The 20,763-nt window shown below is 37.2% G+C and overlaps 1 protein-coding gene across 1 annotated transcript in view; it reads left to right on the top strand.

Annotated features, from left to right (window-relative positions):
* Positions 1-20,763, top strand: part of CLOCK (clock circadian regulator) — a 61,281-nt gene that overhangs the window by 29,744 nt on the left and 10,774 nt on the right. Inside the window, exons 8-16 of the mRNA XM_052642012.1 lie at positions 3,189-3,302; positions 3,439-3,557; positions 5,316-5,398; positions 5,610-5,716; positions 8,497-8,644; positions 9,265-9,340; positions 16,223-16,364; positions 18,105-18,205; positions 18,746-18,835. Of these exons, the coding sequence (XP_052497972.1) occupies positions 3,189-3,302; positions 3,439-3,557; positions 5,316-5,398; positions 5,610-5,716; positions 8,497-8,644; positions 9,265-9,340; positions 16,223-16,364; positions 18,105-18,205; positions 18,746-18,835 (980 nt within the window). The remainder of the gene's footprint in view (positions 1-3,188; positions 3,303-3,438; positions 3,558-5,315; positions 5,399-5,609; positions 5,717-8,496; positions 8,645-9,264; positions 9,341-16,222; positions 16,365-18,104; positions 18,206-18,745; positions 18,836-20,763) is intronic.

The raw sequence follows: 20,763 nt of genomic DNA, 5'->3' as shown, positions 1-20,763 counted from the left end.
CGCAAAAGAGTCGGATGTGACTTGGCGAGTAAACAACAAAGCAGCAGTGTAGCAGACACTTGTGCTATATAATAGAAATGCCGAGAATAGGGAAGTATAGTCCTGCCTTTAATAAGTATAAAATATTATCGTATAATCTGACTTTTCTCCTGGATTCATTGACCAGAATACCTTTTCTGTTAGTTGTTTTTTTTTTCTTTTTAAACTGGAAGATAATTGTTTTATGATGTTGTGTTTCTGCCACACAGCAGTGTGAATCAGCCATAAATATGTATATGGCCCCTCCCTCTGGATCTTCCCTCCCACCCTCGTTTTCTTGAATAAATTATCCTGTGTAAAGTCTGAAATCATGACAGCTCTACATTTGGCCATTAGCTATTAGATGTCTTCTTTAACTGCTTTTTTCATGGCTTTTAAATTTTGGCTTTTCTTATAATGGTGATGGTTTAGTTGCTAAGTCGTGTCCGACTCTTGCAACCCCATGGACCATAGCCCACCAGGCTCCTCTGTCCATGGGATTCTCCAGGCAAGAATACTGGAGTGGGTTGTCATTCCCTTCTCCAGGGGATCTTCCTGACCCAGGGATTAACCCAGGTCCCCTGCATTGCAGGCAGATCCTTTACCAACTGAGCTACAAGGGAAGCTGACATTAATCATTTTAAAGGTTTTCATATTTTGAACCTTCGATTATGTAAAACACTAACTGTTCAACAGTTGAGATACACATACACACACATGTAAGTATGTGTGAATGTATGTTTTTTATAAGAATAGCCTTTCAGAAGTTGAGAGGAGTTAAGAGACCAGGAGAATACATTTGAAGCTTATTTATACTTGTTAAAAAACCAAATTCTTATGACACGACTAAGCGGCTACTCTAGTCTTTCATTTAGGAGAAAGATTTGGGTTGGATATAATGATGCAGAGGCCAGTTATACACCTGTAAACAACAGTATTTGAAGTCAGTTCAGTTTAGTCGCATCCCACTCTTTGCGACCCAATAGACTGATATACAAAATAAAGTTATTTCCACAGATGAAAAGGATGTTTCATGACAAAGGAATGAACGTGATTTAAAACAGAGGGGAAATTGCTAGGAAAATTCAGGGTTCTACAAATAGGTCATTTGTATCATAATGAAGGTAAGGTAGTACAAGTGATGTGTTTGTGTCTAGAGAAGGAAATAAAGCCTGATATTTCATCCTTAACAGTTTGGTTTTTATTTTTTACTTCATGAGAAGCCAGCAGAAAGGGGATTTGGGTGGTTTTGTGGTTCAAAAAGAAAATCTCTCAGGTGGAAAATTTTGGAAAAATGACTAGACTTGAGATGAAAAGGACAGCAGTAGAAGTAAGGATGGGGAGGAAAGCATGCCTGTGAGTGTTGAGGTGAACTCAGTAGGACTTGTGGAGAAGGCAGTGGCACCCCGCTCCAGTACTCCTGCCTGGAAAATCCCATGGACGGAGGAGCCTTGTAGGCTGCAGTCCACAGGGTCACTGAGGGTCGGACACGACTGAGCGACTTCACTTTCACTTTTCACTTTCATGCATTGGAGAAGGAAATGGCAACCCACTCCAGTGTTCTTGCCTGGAGAATCTCAGGGACGGGGGAGCCTGGTGGGCTGCTGTCTATGGGGTCACACAGAGTCAGACACGACTGAAGTGACTTAGCAGCAGCAGTAGGACTTGGTGTTAGGCACTGGTGTCAAACAGCTAGAGATCGTCAGTAGGGAAGGTTTTAGGAAGAAGGTAAGAGTTTGAACTGGCTGAGTTTAATGATAAAGCCATTGATGATGATAACAGAAGAGTATGAGTTGGATACTGTAAGTGAAGAGAGGTGTTATTAGTCCTTGAGTACTGTAATAATAATGATGAAAGTAATACTAATCTAAGAGTAGTAGGCAAGGGTGAGTCTGAGTGGCAGGAGTGTGGAGGCATAGAGAATACATTTTTGCAGTTACCTAGATGCAAGGTCATTTACATCAGTACCAAAATGGTGGTTCTGGCTGCTCATGGGAAAAAATGACTCACCAGAGCATTCTTGGTATAATAAACAGCAGATCCTGGTTACAGATTTAGTTTTTGACCTGGTGATACAAAGAAAAAACAAATTGATATGATTTCTAACTAAGGAGATAGGACAGAGGGGAATGACAGCTGCCTTAGGAAGATAGAAGGAAAAATTCACTTTCAAGTATTTTGAATTTAAGTTACTGATGGAACAGTCAGGTACAAATGTTCTGAAAAATAGTGATATGAGACTTAGTGAAGTGAAAGTGAAGTCGCTCAGTTGTGTCCGACTCTTTGCGACCCCATGGACTGTAGCCTACCAGGCTCCTCCCTCCATGGGATTTTCCAGGCAAGAGTACTGGAGTGGGGTGCCATTGCCTTCTCCAGATATGAGACTTGGTCTTAGATAAAATGTTAAAATTGATGAGAGAGATTTAGGAGTAAATAAGTTTGTCAGTGCTGGTAAGTTTGTAAAGCATAATAGATTACAATCAAAAGAACTTTCGTGAATGTCTATAGTTTGTTGACTGATTAATAGAAGGGAGAGAAATAGTCAATAAGGTAGGAAGGTAAGTTTCATGCTATGGGAATGAAAACATGTGAGTTTTAAGAAGAGGCAGAAACAATGAAGAGCCATTTCTGTAGAAGTGTGAGGGCAAAAGCCACAATACATGAAGTTAAGGAGGGTGAACATATGGGAACTAGAGCACATAATGAGAAGGAAGGAGATCTGTGTTACTAAAAAGAATAGCATGAAAAAAGTCCTGAGTAAATTAGAAGTAGACAGTAAGGACCCAAAGAAGATCATGTGTGAATGCTAAAGAAATGAATGGTTCTGGTGTCCTAGAGAAGGAAAATGGGAAAGACTGTTTAAAGTAGAGATAGACGAATTGGAATAGGAAGCAAGACCTTTCTTTGAGATTAGAGTGATGAATGACACGGCAGGACAAATAAACATGGAGGAACATGGAGTTACTTGTATCAGAAGATCTGTCTTTATTAAGGACAACGTGAGATCATCTCCTGAAGAGACTCTGCTTTTATGGACTAAACACAATGTCATTGGGGACCTCTGTATGAGAAAATAGTAATTGTAAACTTACACAACTGTTAGAATCTCACTTTGTGTGGCTTATTTATGATAAATCACAAAATATGTTATATTTTTTCTCTTATTTCAGCAAAAAATCAGTTAGAATTTTGTTGTCATATGCTTCGAGGAACAATAGACCCAAAGGAACCATCTACTTATGAATATGTGAAATTTATAGGAAATTTCAAATCTTTAAACAGTGGTAAGTTAAAATGCTTCTCTTACAATGTATTTTCACTTGTTATTCTTTTAAGCTCATAAAGACAAATGTTCAAGTATTAGTAAAAACTAGATTTTTACTGGAGTAACTGATGATATTTATTTCCTTATTGCTTTAGTATCCACTTCAGCACACAATGGTTTTGAAGGAACAATACAACGCACACATAGGCCTTCTTATGAAGATAGAGTTTGTTTTGTAGCTACTGTCAGATTAGCTACACCTCAGTTCATCAAGGTATGTTTCTGTTTCCCAGAGGGGTTTCACTTCATATTATGGGTCCTATCTGTTGTTTTTTTTATTGTTTCCAGATACTTCCTGTAAACATTAAAGTAGTAATGGCCATGAGTCATTAAACATGTATGATCATAATATTTTTGAAGCAAATCGTGAGTTATCAAGGCACTCATCAAGTTATAGAACTAATTTTTTGATAATATACCTTGTGTTGGGTTGGCCAAAAATTTCATTTGGGTTTGTGAAATTTTTGGCTGTTAACCAGTGGTTATATATCACCATTGTCCTGCTTTTGTGCAAAATTTTAAGGTGCTTTTGTTGTATAGTTCACAAATACATTAAAGGGGAAAGGCCAAAGATTGCTTTTGAAATTTTCTTTTGAAATACACAGGTGACCTTCTTATTACATTTAATTTACCTTTTCAATTTAAAAAGTCAATTAAATAATTTTATTTTCATATCCTGGGTCCAGGAAGTAGGCGATTAGTAGGAAAGTCAGAAAATGAAAGACTTCAGTCACTGCAAAGTAGCTGAAAATAAGCCAGGCTAAGATTTTAAATTTAGGGAAATACACAGGACACAGTACTGAATTAGCAGTTAGAGGATCTTAAACCACTCTGACTCTACTTGTTTTGATCGTAGAAAATAATGGCAGTGGTAGCATGCTTTTTGCATGCTTACCACATGCTGTTTACGTGCATTATCTCATTTAATACTTATAAATGGTGGTATGATCACCATTTTATATATAAGGAAACTGTGGCTTAGGGGAGTTAAGGTACTTACCCAGAGTCATAGCTATTAAGTAGTAGAACTGAGATTGATTCTAATTCCTTTTCTTTCTAAACCCAAACTCTTAATCACTACATTGTGCTTCAGAAGGTCATTCAAGAAGACGGGCAGGTTGGAATACATTGTTGAGTATGACTAGAGTCTAGGGTTACTGTGAATGGAGGGAGGGTAGGGATGTTGAGAGATGAGGTTAGAAAAGTAAGCAGATGCTGGCAGTGATATATGTTTCTTTCTTTGTTGTTTGTTTCTGCTTGTTTAGATTTTGTCCTAATGGAATGATCAGCTATTAAGATTTTTCTGTCAGGGAAATTATACAATCGTGTTTGAGTATTTATAAGGTCATTGTGGCCAGAATAGAAGATGAGTTGAAGGACAGGGAAACTTGTTTGGAATATTTTGCAATAATGTGAGTCAATGGTGGCAACTAGAGTCTAAACTAAGACCCTGAAGATGGATGGGATTGAATAGATTAAAAAAAAAAAAACTTAGAAGGTGAAACCAAAAGGATTTAGTAGTGGCCATTTAGATGGTGAAAGGTGAAAATGAGTGTATTGTGATTATTAGATTTTAGACTTAATGGCACAGTACAGGTATCCCTCCATTAATGGGATGGAACATTATGTAACTGGATATGAGGATTAAAATAGTTGGTTCATTTTAGGACATGTTGAGCTTGTGGTACGTGGAAACATCCAGACAGAAATATAGAACTATAATTCAGGAGAGAGATTAGAATGAGACTTTATAGGCATGTGAGTGAATAGAGAAATGTGTGGAGTGAGAAGTACTCCCCCAGAAGCCTGCATGTGTTTATTGCCACATTCCTTAGTACTAGAAAATAAAAATGTTTTTTTAAAAAAATGTTTAAGGAAAAATTAGCTAAAAATGACTTATACAGATAGCAATATTTAGGAATTTGCTGAGTATACAGAAAAGTATTTCTCAATTTTTATTATTTATTTGTAGGAAATGTGCACTGTTGAAGAACCCAATGAAGAGTTTACATCTAGACATAGTTTAGAGTGGAAGTTTCTATTTCTAGATCACAGGTAACTCCCATTTTTAAATTCTATAAAAAGATTAATCATTATAATTCTTGAAATTATTGGATTTCAAAGACAAACTTTTTCTAGTCAGGATGCTCAAACTCATTATCCATTATTTTTAAGAAATAAAGTTTCCTCCCAAAATTGGTTTGTAGTTGAGTACTTCTTATTAATGGAAAAAGTCATAATATTGATTGTTTTATATGTAATTTAGGGCACCACCCATAATAGGATATTTGCCATTTGAAGTTCTGGGAACATCAGGCTATGATTACTATCATGTGGATGACCTAGAAAATTTGGCAAAATGTCATGAGCACTGTAAGTAGATTTTAATACTTCGGGTGGTAATACTTTTTTAATCTGTAAATAACTATCTTATTAATAGTGGTAAAACAGACCATTTTTGTATTTTTGAAATGTATTGGAAAAATTTATTTTGTATGCATAACTACTTCTAATAGGAATCCTAGATAGAGTCTGAATTAAACTTCCTCCATTTTATATATTTCAATCTATAGTAGTAATACAGTTTTATAATATGGCATCTAATAAACCTTGTTTTGAAGTATAGAAGTTCTATATTTAGAGTAAGAGAAGTCGATTCCTTTGAAAATTATATTAGAACACTATTTCATGAATTTTTATTTCTAGGCATGTGAGTCTGCACAGGGAGGTAATGCCACATTTAAAGAATCTCTTACAGAAAACTCAGTGAGCGCTTCATTAACGTTACCATCCATTGTTATATTAACGGAAGGAACATTCTTATCTCATTTTGCCCTGTTCTGAACAACTTACATGTATTATTTTCATTATTCATAGTCACAGTTGTATAATAGAAAGTAGGTACTGTTATTATCTCCACGAGTAAACTGAGACACAGAAAGGCTAACTAATTTATTTACAGTCCCATAACATTGGTGGCAGACGTCAAAAAGTCTACAAACAATAAATGCTGGAGAGGGTGTGGAGAAAAGGGAACCCTGTTACACTGTTGGAGGGAATGCAAACTAGTATAGTCGCTATGGAGAACAGCATGGAGATTCCTTAAAAAACTGGAAATAGAACTGCTGTACGACCCAGCAGTCGTACATACACACTGAGGAAACCAGAACTGAAAGAGACACGTGTACCCCAGTGTTCATTGCAGCACTGTTTATAATAGCCAGGACATGGAAGCAACCTAGATGTCCATCAGCAGATGAATGGATAAGAAAGTTGTACTTACACACAATGGAATACTACTCAGCTATTGAAAAGAATGCATTTGAGTCAGTTCTAATGAGGTAGATGAAACTCTAACCTATTATACAGAGTGAAGTAAGTCAGAAAGAAAAACACCAATACAGTATATTAACACATATATATGGAATTTAGAAAAATGGTAACGATGATCCTATATGTAAGACAGCAAAAGAGACACAGATGTAAAGAACAGACTTTTCTGTGGGAGAAGGTGAGGGTGGGATGATTTGAGAGAATAGCATTGAAACATGTATATTACCATATGTGAAATAGATGACCAGTCCAAGTTCAATGCATGAAATAGGGCACTCAAAACTGGTGCACTGGTACAACCCAGAGGGATGGGATGGGGAGCGAGGTGGGAGGGGGTTCAGGATGGGGGGATACAGGTAGACGTGGCTGATTCATTCCGATGTGTGGCAGAAACCACCACAATATTGTAAAGTAATTAGCCTCCAATTAAAAAAACAAACAACCTTGGTGGCAGAGATAGGATTAGAGTCTGGACCTCCTCCTTTACCACATGCTGTTTGTTCATTCTTTGTTTCAGAAGTTTGTTTAATAAATAGGTTTCATTTGCCTCTCTGATCCTCCTTCCCAAATCTTTCGTCTTGAGTGTCCTCTAAAGCTTAATTAGATATTTAATGTAGCTTCATGTCTTAGGCTGGTTTATAAACCTCTCTCTATGAAAATAAAGCATGTTATAAAATATCACGAAAGAAATATTTTTCACTTCGAGTGATATGGGCACTAGGCTCCGTGATGTATTAAAAAAAACCTGACACCTCTATTAACTAGCTGGATAATTTTCGACAAGCAATTTTAAGTATGTAGACTTTGATTTCCTCATGAATAGTGACGGGTTGGAGGAGAGAGAGCGAACACGATTCCGGTCCAGCCTGTGTTAAGGTTTTGTCCACTGAATACCAGTCTATTAAAAATGAATTTTATGGTCAAAGAAAATTAGGTAAGAGTTCATAATCTCCCCAACACCAGAATCTTGACAGATTAGCATACTCAAGGCTTTGAGAAGAACAAATTTTCCCAAGTTAATTTAACACAGAACCCATTTTATGCTTAATATCTGCTAAAAGACTTTTGAACTTATAATCTGCAAAGAATGTTTTGGGAAATACTGCTTGAAATACTGTTTTGGGAAATCAGCTACTTGAAATAATTAAGTTTTTCTGATTTTGGTAAGTTAAGGTTTAGAAGTAAATGCCTCTAAAATGCTATACTTGGACTTCCTGGTGGTCCAGTGGTTAAAAATCCACCTGCCACTGCAGAGGACATGGGTTCAAGTTCCTGGTCTGGGAAGGTCCCACAGGCTGCAGGGAAACTAAGCCTGTGTACCACAACTGTTGAAGCCCACGCCCTGGAGCCTGTGCTCTGCAATAAGAGAGACCATTTTAGTGAGAAGCCCGCACACCGCAGCTGGAGCAGAGCCTCAGCTCGCCCGAAACTAGAGAAAGCTTGGATGTAGCAACGAAGACCCAGTGCAGCCAAAAAATAAAAGATGCTGTTTGCAGAGGGTGAGGGGTAGGGTATGGGGAGTACAGCTCAGGTGTGATTACTTATTGCTGTTATCCTTAATATCTTAGCAGGAGAGAGCCAGTATGTGAATAATTTATTCTCAAGTATTTGGACATTTATTGTGTATGAAAAATACCTACGATCAGCAATAACAGGCTAAAAGTTGGGTGCTGTGGAAGATTTACTATATGTTATTGAAAAGCCAGAAGAATGATAGATAGATAGATAGATAGATAGATAGATAGATAGATATGAATATGAATGATACCTTTGAGTAAAAATCTAGTAATACAAATCAAAAAATATTTTTTTCTTCTTAGTAATGCAATACGGAAAAGGCAAATCTTGTTACTATAGGTTCCTGACCAAAGGACAGCAGTGGATTTGGCTTCAAACTCATTATTATATCACTTACCATCAGTGGAATTCAAGGCCAGAGTTTATTGTTTGTACTCATACCGTAGTAAGGTAATACTTCTTTTATAGAATTTCTGAATATGGAAACATTCATAATGATTCTGGAATGTAGTTTTATGTATGACTTATTACGGAGTACAGAGTGATTTTTTTCTCTTTTATTTCTCAGTATTTTTTTCAATATTCAGTATTATTTTCTATATTATTGAAAATATTCATATTTTCAATTTATTATTAAATTTACTTATAGGCATTAGATAGAAATACAGATAACATAATTTCTGACATAAGTTTCATGGTTTAGAGCAGATGCTGTAACTGTCTTTTGTATACCACAGTCAGTCATGCAAAAGGAGAGCTGGAGTAGATGAAGCATACTGTTCCTTTATTTAATTCCTCTTGATTTAGGTCCTGTGTGGTTACAGACCATTTATAGTAGTACATTAAGCTTTTTAGATATGTAAAAAAAAGAAATTTGAATTAAGATACACTCTGTGTATATATATATAGTGCTATATATGTATATGTTTTAGGGGTTTTTTGGTACATAGAAAATAGTCTGGAATTTGTGATGAACAAATAAGATACATAATGAACATTGAATTGTTGCACCTCTGCAGTGTTTTAAATGAATGATCAAACACTGAAATTCCATTTTTTTCCACTTGTAGTTATGCAGAAGTTAGGGCTGAAAGACGACGAGAACTTGGCATTGAAGAGTCTCTTCCAGAGACAGCTGCTGACAAAGTATGTATCTTACATGTTTTTAAAAAATTATTTCTTCTCAATGAATAACAAGACTCAATAATTTATAGAAAAATTGTTTTTCAAATATTTCATTTACTTGTAATTATAACTATAGTATTTATTTTTATATTAAATTTAATATTTTAAAACCTCATGTGTTTTTAAAAAAGATTTGATGGGCCTGCTATTTAGAGATCATTATATGAAACATGTATGATCTCAGAATTAAACTAACATTTATTACAATCTGCTAGGCTCTGGTTTTTATATGAAACATGAAATGTCGTTTATTCAGACATCCTTGTATCCCCACTTTGAAAATATTAAAACTGAGCTTAAAGACTCAAAGTGAATATATCCCCACTTTGAAAATATTAAAACTGAGCTTAAAGACTCATGACTGGAAAGTTATAGTCAGATTTTGAACACTGGTTTCTTTTTTTATTATATCAGGTAGAAATATAGTGTGCTAGCTACCTATTGCTATGTAACAAACCTTAATGATATAAAATAACATACATATATTATCTCAGTAGTTTCTGTGAGTCAAGAATCCAGACACAGTTTAGTTGGACACTCTGCTTCAGAATTGGTCATGGCTCTGTACTCAAGGTTTCAGTCCAGGGTCCCTCACAAGCCTGTAATCAAGGTGTCAGTGGAGCCACAGTCATCTCCAGGTTCTCTTTCCAGGCTCACTTAGTGGTTGAAATGCATATGAACACCACAACAGGATATCACTTCATACCTGTAAGAATGGCTGTTATCAGAAAGGCAATAAATAGCAAGTATTGGCAAGGATATGGAGAAAAGGGAACCCTCATGAACTGTTGGTGGGATTGTAAGTTGGTGCAGTCATTACAGAAAATAGTATGGAAGTTCCTCAAGAAATTAAAAATAGTATGATAAAAAAATAAAAAATATAAAAATAGTATGATAGAGCAGTTTCACTTCTTAGTATTTACCTGAAGAAAAAACAATTGTAAAGATTTATATATCCCTATGTTCATTGCAGGATTATTTACAATAACTAAGATACAGAATACCAAACCACCTGACCTGCCTTTTGAGAAATCTGTATATAGGTCAGGAAACAACAGTTAGAACTGGACATGGAACAACAGACTGGTTCCAAATAGGAAAAGGAGTATGTCAAGGCTGTATATTGTCACTCTGCTTATTTAACTTATATGCAGAGGACATCATGAGAAATGCTGGGCTGGAAGAAACACAAGCTGGAATCAAGATTGCCGGGAGAAATATCAATAATATCAGATATGCAGATGATACCACCCTTATGGCAGAAAGTGAAAAGGAACTAAAAAGCCTTTTGATGAGAGTGAAAAAGTTGGCCTAAAGCTCAACATTCAGAAAACAAAGATCATGGCATCTGGTCCCATCACTTCATGGGAAATAGATGGGGAAACAGTGGAAACAGTGTCAGACTTTATTTTTCTGGGCTCCAAAATCACTACAGATGGTGACTGCAGCCATGAAATTAAAAGACGCTTACTCCTTGGAAGGAAAGTTATGACCAACCTAGATAGTATATTCAAAAGCAGAGACATTACTTTGCCGACTAAGGTCCGTCTAGTCAAGGCTATGGTTTTTCCTGTGGTCATGTATGGATGTGAGAGTTGGACTGTGAAGAAGGCTGAGTGCCGAAGAGTAGATGCTTTTGAACTGTGGTGTTGGAGAAAACTCTTGAGAGTCCCTTGGACTGCAAGGAGATCCAACCAGTCCATTCTGAAGGAGATCAGCCCTGGGATTTCTTTGGAAGGAATGATGCTAAAGGTGAAACTCCAGTACTTTGGCCACCTCATGCGAAGAGTTGACTCATTGGAAAAGACTCTGATGCTGGGAGGGATTGGGGGCAGGAGGAGAAGGGGACGACCGAGGATGAGATGGCTGGCTGGCATCACGGACTCAATGGATGTGAGTCTGAGTGAACTCTGGGAGTTGGTGATGGACAGGGAGGCCTGGCGTGCTGGGATTCATGGGGTCGCAAAGAGTCAGACACGACTGAGCAACTGAACTGAACTGAAGATACAGAAACAAGTAAAGATGTGGTACATACATATAGTAGACTCAATCATAAAAAATGAAATATTGCTTTTTGTGACAGTATGAATCGATCTTGGGGCCGCGATACTAAGGGAAATAAGTCAAAGAAAGACAAATTATCTCACTTATATGTAGAATTTAAAAAACAAACAAGCAAGCAAACCAGACTCATAGAGAACAAACTGCTGATTGCCAGAGTGAGGCATTGGGGTGTGAGATGGGGCAAAATAGGTGAAGGGGGTTAAGAGGTGTAAACTTTCAGTTGTAAAATATGCCACAGCATAAGAAAAATTATAAGTGCTTTCCTCAGAAAATATCTTTTATTAAAACATAATGGATCTTTTTCCTCTAAGCCGTCATAGTCTTTTTGGAAAAATTCTTTCATGTGGGACCCATGAGAGCAGAGAACTTGTCTGTGTTATTTGCTGCTATATTCTCAGCATCTTGAGCCATGGAAGGCAATTTTTAAATTGAAATATAGAAGATGCAAAATTTATTAGTTTTAGGTATACAACATAGTGATTCAGCATTTAAATATATTACAAAATGAATGTGTGTCTAGTCCCCATACAAAGTTGTTACAGTCTTTTGGAATTGAAACAAAAATAAATGGGACGTAATTAAACTTAAAAGCTTTTGTACAGCAAAGGAAACCATAAACATAATGGAAAGACATGGGAAGAATGGGAGAAAACACTGGCAAACAAAGTAACTGACAAGGGATTAATCTCCAAAATATGCAGATAGCTCATGAAGCTCATTATCAAAAAACAAATGACTCAACCAAAAGATGGGCAGAAGATCTGAATAGACATTTCTCTAAAGAAGACATACAGATGGCCAGTAGGCACATGAGAAGATTGTTCAGCATCGCTCATCATTAGAGAATTACAGATAAAAACTACAATGAGGGTATCACCTCACACTGGGCAGAATGACCATTATCAAAAAGTGACCATTATCAAAAAGTGACCATCAATAACAGCTGAAGAGGATGTGGAGAAGAGGGAGCCGTCCTACACTTTTAGTGGGAATGTAAATAGGCACAACCACTATGGAGAACAGTATGGGAGGTTCCTCAACAAACAGAAAGAGAGCTCCCAGATGATCCAGCAGTCCCCCTCCTGGGCATATATCTGCAGAATCCATAATTTGAAAGGATACATGCACCCCAGCGTTCAGTTGCAACACTATTTACAATATTCAGGATATGGTAGCACCCTAAGTGTCCATCAGTAGATGAATGGATAAAGAAGTTGTGGCACATGTATACAGTGGGATATTACTTAGCCATAAAAAAGAAGGCAGCAACATGGATGGACCTAGAGATTATCATACCAAGTGAAGTCAGTCAGAGAAAGAATCATGTTGCTTATATGTGAAATCTAAAAAATGATACAGATCAACTTATTTACAAAACAGAAATAGTCTCACAGACTTAGAGAATAGACTTATGGTTACTGAAGGGGAAAGGTAGGTGGAAGGGATAAATTTGGATGTTGGGATTAACATATATGCACAGTATTATATATAAAACAGACAATCAACAAGGACCTACTGTATAGCACAGAAAACTCTACCCAATACTCTGTGATAACCTATGGGAAAAGAATTCGAAAAAGGATAGATATATATACAAAAATCACCTTGCTCTACATCAGAAAGTAATGCAATGTTGTAAATCATCTATACTCTAATTTAAAAAAAAAATCAGTAAGGACAGTACTGAGCCAGGAGTAGAGAAACTTTAATTCAGCTACTTAGTGAGGAGTAAGCACAAGGTGAGTAAATGACTACAGCAAGGATAGTGAGTTACTTGGTGTGATAATGTGGCGTTCACAGCTGTGAGTTTTGGGAAAGGTGGAAGGGAGAATGTTCAGGCCAGAGCAGTAGGAAGACTTCTGTTCTACCTCTGGAGCAGAGGTCTGAAGATTGAGGGAAAGGAAACTCCAGCTGCCTAAGAGACCTACAAGGAAAGTGGTATCCTTTGCGGGTAGTGGGTGGGGGGTTCTGGGTTTTAGTCAGAGGACGCCAATGAAGGAATTTTCATCAGTGAGGTTGAGAATACAGCTTTTGCTGCTTAGGGAAACTGAAGGCAGGCAGAAGGGTTTCAGGAGCTGGGAGAGGGTGGGAGATGGAGACAAAACAGGATGTGAAGAGCAATTAGAGTGCAGGACAGTGGGCATTGTGTCACATAACTCATTTTTTCCTTTTGTGATAGTAGTAATTTTGAAATCATATTTATTTATATCTGTGTATACACACACATTGCCTTCTATGTAGCTTCCCTGCAATAGGGAACAGTATTTATTGTTGCTTAATTCACTGTTGCATATGGAGGTTCTTTGACGGACCCTCTCTGACACTTTGCTCCACTATAATGAGCAAACAGAAGATGGGTCTATTTATATACCTGGTATGTTAATAGGTGGGCTCAGCTGGTAAAGACTCCGCCTGCAATGCAGGAGACCCCAGTTTGATTCCTGAGTTGGGAGGATCCCCTGGAGAAGGAAATGGCTACCTACTCCAGTATTGTTGCCTGGGAAATCCTGTGGACAGAGGAGACTGGCAGGCTACAGTCCATGGGGTCACAGAGTTGGACGTGACTGAGTGACTAAGCATAGCACAGCATGTTAATACGTAGAGTTACATATATGGTGGTGGCCAAGTATTTTCATCTATATAAAACAGAGCTCTCTGTGGAGAGAGAGGGAGAAAGAGGTTTAAGAACTTCTGGAAAGTATGGAATAACTGTGGAGAGTAGGAAAGTGAGCCCGCTGGAAAACGTAATGTTTCTGCTTAGTGTTATGTATCATTTTAAGTTGACTGTAATTGTCTCCAAAGGAACAAGTGAACTGGAAAGCTCAGACAGGGAAGTGTGGTTTAAAGTTGGATTTTAATTTGTGTTTTTAGAGGCACACAGATTACCAGATTTAGAGTAATCTGGTAATGAAGAGTAGAGACTGAATCAGGTAGAATAGAGGAAGAAGTTATTAGCAATGAGGAGTTCCTAGAAAGCTGAGAGGCCAGGACAGGATATTGCATGAATCATCCATATAGATATTGAATTCTGGAGAAGGTCAGAGTTGGTGTGAAGAAGATGATTTTGAGCAGTCAAATGCTGAGTTCCAAAGATACTTACAGTGCCTTTATAAACTAAAGTGTCTATTGGTTGGTTTTTTTTTTTTTTAATCTGATTTGAAATATATGTAACAAAATTTACCGTCTCAACCAGTTTTAAGTTCAGTGGTGTTAAGTACATTCACAGTGTTGTGTAAGCATTACCACCATCCATCACCAAAACTTTTTCATCTTTCCAAACTGAAATTCCATACCCACTCAACAGCAACTCCCCATTCCCTCCTCTCCAACCCTGGGCAGCCACCTTCTGACTATGACTTTGATTCCTATAGGTACCTCATGTAAGTGGAATCATACAGTATTTGTCTGTATATGATTGACTTATTTCACTCAGCATAATGTTCTCAAGGTTCATCTATATTGTAATGTGTCAGAGTTTCCTTTTGAAAGATTAACAGTATTCCATTGTGTGTATATATACCATGTTTTGTTTATTCATTCATCCATCGATGGACATGAGTTGCATCCATCTTTTTGACTGTTGTGGTTAATGCTGCTAGGAACATGGCTTACAAATACACATTTGACTCCCTGCTTTTAATTCTTGGGCATATACCCAGAAATGAAATTGTTGGATCATATAGTAATTCTATATTTAATTTTTTGAGGAGCTGTTACACTTTTCCATAGTAGCTCTGCTGCTGCTGCTGCTAAGTCACTTCAATCGCTATGGAAATGTTTTATGCATTCTTATCACGCTTCCCAGGTGGCTCAGTGGTAGAGAATCCACCTGCCATTGCAGAAGACACAGGAGATGTGAGTTCAGTCCTTGGCTCGGGAAGATCCCCTGGAGGAGGAAATGGCAACCCACTCCAGTATTCTTGCCTGGAGAATCCCATGGACAGAGGAGCCTGGTGGGCTGCAGTTCGTAGGGTCGCAAAGAGTTGGACGTGACTAAGCAGCTGAACACCCCCACCCCCACTGGCACGGCACAAGGGTGCTAGTTTCTTCATATCCTCACCAACACTCGTTATTTTCTAGTTTTTTTGGTAATAGCCATCTTGATAGATGTAAAGTGTATTTCTTGGTTTTGATTTGCATTTCCCTAATGATTAATGATACTAGGTATCTTTTCATGTGTTTATTGGCCATTTATATATCTTCTTGGAAGAAATCTCTATGCAAGACTTTTGCCTATTTTTTAATTGAATTTTTTGGGTTGGTTTTTTTTTTTGCTGTTGAGTGGTAGGAGCTCTTTATATATTCTGAGTGTTAATTCTTTATCAACTAAATGACTTACAAACGTTTTCTCCCATTCCTTGGTACATTTCCACTTTGTTTATAGTGCATTACTGTTGCCTGTGCTTTAGTGTCATATCCAAGAAATCATTGCCCAGTGCAGTGTTATAAAGCCTCCCTCCTTTTTTCCCTGAAAGTTTTATAGTTTTAGTTCTAATGTTTAGATCTTTGATCCATTTTGAGTTAACGTTTATATATGGTATAAGGTAGTAGTCCAACTTTATTCCTTTGCATCTGTTGTTTCTTTCAGTAGAGAAGGAACCAAAACTTTCTGGCTATAAAAAATAAATTTTCACTGCTTTACCTAGTTATTACACAGGTAGACTTGCCTTGTTATGGTTGAAAACTGATTTTGGGGAGGGGAAATTAGCAAGCGATATACTAATTTGGGACCTCTGAACTGAACCACAGAAGACATTTACTTTACTCTTGTCTCCTTAGAGCCAAGATTCTGGGTCTGATAATCGTATAAATACAGTCAGTCTCAAGGAAGCGTTGGAAAGGTTTGATCACAGCCCAACTCCTTCTGCTTCCTCCCGGAGTTCAAGAAAATCATCTCACACAGCGGTCTCGGACCCTTCCTGTGAGTACCCTAGCTTGAAAGCAGACTTCCCTTTAAAGATGCCCTTCTAAATTGTTTGCATTATTGTTACCAGCGTTTTTCATCAGCTGCCACTTTCAAATGATAAGTGTTCACATTTCTGAAATACAGTAACTTTTTCAGTGAGCAAGAGGCACATTGTTCACATTTGGCAAAGAATTAATTTATAAAGTAACCTATAAAACATGTAGGTAGTAATGTTGGTATTGGTATTTTTAATCATCCCTCAGAAAGAAAGCAAAACTATTACAGTAATTCCTTTTTTATTGATAGCACCTGTAAGTGTTCTTGGTTTGCTTTTTTGAAAGTGTTTAATGTGTATTTTGTCTTTATGAAAACATGCATAACTGTCATTAAATTAATACACTTTCAAATTTTTTAAAAAGAATTTAGCACTTTTATTTCTCAGATACTAAAACTGAATATAATGAAAAAGGGACTTGTTTGAACTACTTGACATCTACATGATGGGTGGAACATCAAAGTGGTTAAACATAGAATATCTGAGATTTTAGGGGAAAAAATGTCCTTATTATAGCTATTTCTTTTTAAAGAAAAAAAATTTATTTTACTGTTGTAAGAAGACTTAAAATGAAATCCTTTAAGTGTATGATACATTATTGTTGACTATAGGTATAATATTTTACTGCAGATCACCAGAGTTTATTCATTGTGCTTATCTGAAACTTTATGCCCACTAATTAATAACTCCCTATTCCCCGCCCCCCACCCTTGGCAGTTACCATTGTGCTTTGTTTCAATGAGTTTGACTGTTTTAAGTAACCTCATATCATTATGAGATACTTGTTTTTTCTGTCATTGCCTATTTCATTTAGCATAATGGCCTAAAGTTTCATTCATGTAACATATTGTAGAATGTCCTTCCTTTTTCAGGATGAATAGTAGTATTTCATTGTATGTATATATCACATTTTATTAGTCCTTTCACCTGTCAACAGACATTTAGATTGTCTCCATACCTTGGCTATTGTGAATGGTACTGCAGTGCACATTGGAATGCTATTATCTCTTTAAGATGCTGACTTCAATTTTTCTTCATAAATACTCAGAAGTGGGATTTCTAGTTCATATATGGTAGTCCTAATCTTAATTCTTTTGAAAAATGGCCATACTGTTTCCACAGTATCTGTATCATTTCTCATCCCCATCAACAGTGTGCAAAGTTTCCAGACCTTCACAAACGTTCTCACCAACACTTGTCTTTAGATTTTTTTTTTGAACAGTTGATAAGGTTTTTTTGTTGTTGTTGATTTACAATGTGATTTTTTGATAGTAACCATTCTTTAGAGGTAGAGGTGATGTCTCATTGTGGTTTTGATTTGCATTTCCCTGATATTTACTGGAATATTGAGTATTATTTCACATACACTGGCCATCTCTGTGTCTTGTTTGAGTAAATGTCTATTCAAGTCCTTAGGCCATTTTTAAATTAAGTTATTGGTTTTTTCTATTACAGAATTGTAGGGGTAGTAACCATTTTATATTTGAAATTTTCCTATTTCAGATGTTTTCTTTATCCTTAAAAAAGAGGTAATTAAAATAAATCATCTTGTTGTCACAGACTTCACTTTTATTGTATCATTTAGAAAAACAACTCTTTTACAGACCACTTTTATTCACTGGAAAGCATTTTGAGATTGATCTTTGAAAATTGTATTTTTCAAGTACTAATGCTATTCTGTTTCTGTTGACCAACCTTAGCTACACCAACAAAGATCCCAACAGATACTAGCACTCCTCCTAGACAACATTTACCAGCTCATGAAAAGATGGCACAAAGGAGGTCATCATTTAGTAGTCAGGTAAACTCTTCATGTAGTATGTTTCTGAATAAAGATTTATTAAAAGGGGTGGGGGGGAATCATCTAAATATTCATAAATTCATTTATTCATTATCCCTTGCTATGAAATTCAAAATAGTTGTTGATAGACAACAGTTACTCAAGGTCTTCATTTTTTTATGAAGTAGTAGTCAAACATACAAGTCCTTTTGATTATTTTTCAGATAAAATGTTAGATTTTTTTTTAATTATGGAAAGCTGATAATTTAGAGCCTTTTTATATCTAATTTCAAATACCAGTCACTTTCAGTAAAGTCCAGGCAACTCTTATTGAGAGCCCATGTGAGATAATGTGCCAGATGCCTTGAAAGATAGAAAGATAGATAGGGACCAAGCATTTCCAGCTTAGAGGGAGAGACAGGCCTGTGCTCATCTGAAAATGTAGGAGGCTCATCTGAAAGCTGTAATTCAGTTATAAAGATGCCATGGTGGTATTTCTGGTGGGAGTATTCATGTATAGAAATGATTGTCACCCAGTTTTATTTTTTATTTTGCTTCTAGTCTATAAATTCCCAGACTGTTGGTCAGTCATTAACACAGCCTGTGATGTCTCAATCTGCAAATTTACCAGTTCCGCAAGGCATGTCCCAGGTATTTGTATTTGTTTCTGTTAAATATTTTTTAATTATAAATAGTCTTTAAGCTACTAGTGGGGCTTCCCTCATAGCTCAGTCAGTAAAGAATCTGCCTGCAATGCAGGAGACCCCAGTTCGATTCCTGGGTCGGGAAGATCTGTTGGAGAAGGCATAGGCTACCCACTCCAGTATTCTTGGGCTTCCCTTGTGACTCAGCTGGTAAAGAATCCGCCTGCAATGTGGGAGACCTGAGTTCGATCCGTGGGTTGGGAAGATCCCCTGGAGAAGGGAAAGGCTACCCACTCCAGTATTCTGGCCTGGAGAATTTCATGGACTGTATAGTCCATGGGGTTGCAAAGAGTCAGACACAACTGAGTGACTTTCACTTTCAAGCTACTAGTGATTTTTAAAAATATAGATGGAGTAAATCTCAATTGTGGACGTTTAGAATACCTGGGGATTTTTTGATTGTCAGTGATATTGGGGTGCCTCTGGTACTTTAGTTGTCTTTTAGGATTCATGACAGTTTTGGCACAACAAAACGCTATCCCGATTAATCCCTGTTGAGAAATACTGTGGTGGCTCAGATGGTAAAGAATCTGCCTGCAGTACAGAAGACCTGGGTTCGATCCCTAGGTCAGGAAGATTCCCTGGTGAAAGGAGTGGCTACCCACTCCAGTATTCTTGCCTGGAGAATTCCGTGGACAGAGAGGCCTAGAGGTCTATAGTCCATGAGGTCACAGAGTTGGACGTGACTGAGTGACTAACACTTTCACTTTTCATAGAAAAATATTAAAGATGAAATGTAGTTGTCCATTTTGTTCTTCCCATGGATATTGGAAGAATTGAGTAATTTTATTCATATATTCATTTGTTTATATATAAGCCATTTATTAAGCTCCTTATCAGATATTGTAGGTGCGGCAGTGCAAATATATCTATACTAAGAAACTTTATTACATCTAGAGGGAATGATAGATAACTACAAATATCTATGCTCAAGGTCTAAAGCTTGACACGTGAGCGCATTAGATGGACTCTTAATTGCTGAGGAAGTGAAAGAATTTTCTGGAAGAATTGTTACTTAGGCTGAGTCCCAAAGGAGGCTTAAATATAAAAGCTAGCAAGACAAAGGAGAGGTATTATAAAAGTGACACTTTTGATGATAACTTCGCAACTTTTAATTTATCACTGCACTCACTCAGTGCCTCAGACAAATGAAAAGTACTAAGTTGTGCTAGAAATAATCCAAAATTTTCTGTTTTGTTTGATGCTGAAGCTATCTCCACATTGTCTTAATTTCAAATAATATTAACACTGCTGCTGCTGCTGCTGCTAAGTCGCTTCAGTCGTGTCTGACTCTGTGCGACCCCATAGACGGCAGCCCACCAGGCTCCCCCGTCCCTGGGATTCTCCAGGCAAGAACACTGGAGTGGGTTGCCATTTCCTTCTCCAATGCATGAAAGTGAAAAGTGAAAGTCAAGTTGCTCAGTCTTGTCTGACTCCTAGCGACCCCATCAACTGCAGCCTACCAGGCTCTTCTGTCCATGGGATTTGCCAGGCAAGAGTACTGGAGTGGGTTACCATTGCCTTCTCTAATATTAGCACTAGGTATCTAAAAATACCTTTATCTTATATGGTGTTACTTCAGTTGTGCTTAGTTGCTCAATCATGTCCGACTCTTTGTGACCCCGAGGACTGTAGCCCACCAGACTCCTCTGTCCATGTGGTTGTTCAGGCAAGAATACTGGAGTGGGTTGCCATGCCCTCCTTCAGGGGATCTTCCCAACCCAGGGACTGAACCCAGGTCTCCTGCATTGCAGGCAGATTCTTTACCATCTGAGCCACCAGACATATATAATTATAGCTATTATATATTATGATACTTGTACAAATATATTGACATTGCTGTAAACTGTCATAATCTAAATAATCTAATTGTCA

The sequence above is a fragment of the Budorcas taxicolor genome, chromosome 6 (assembly GCF_023091745.1).
Source record: "Budorcas taxicolor isolate Tak-1 chromosome 6, Takin1.1, whole genome shotgun sequence".
Classification (NCBI taxonomy): Eukaryota; Metazoa; Chordata; class Mammalia; order Artiodactyla; family Bovidae; genus Budorcas; species Budorcas taxicolor.
Note: the sequence above shows the minus strand (reverse complement) of the source record. Positions and strands in the feature narration are given on the sequence as shown.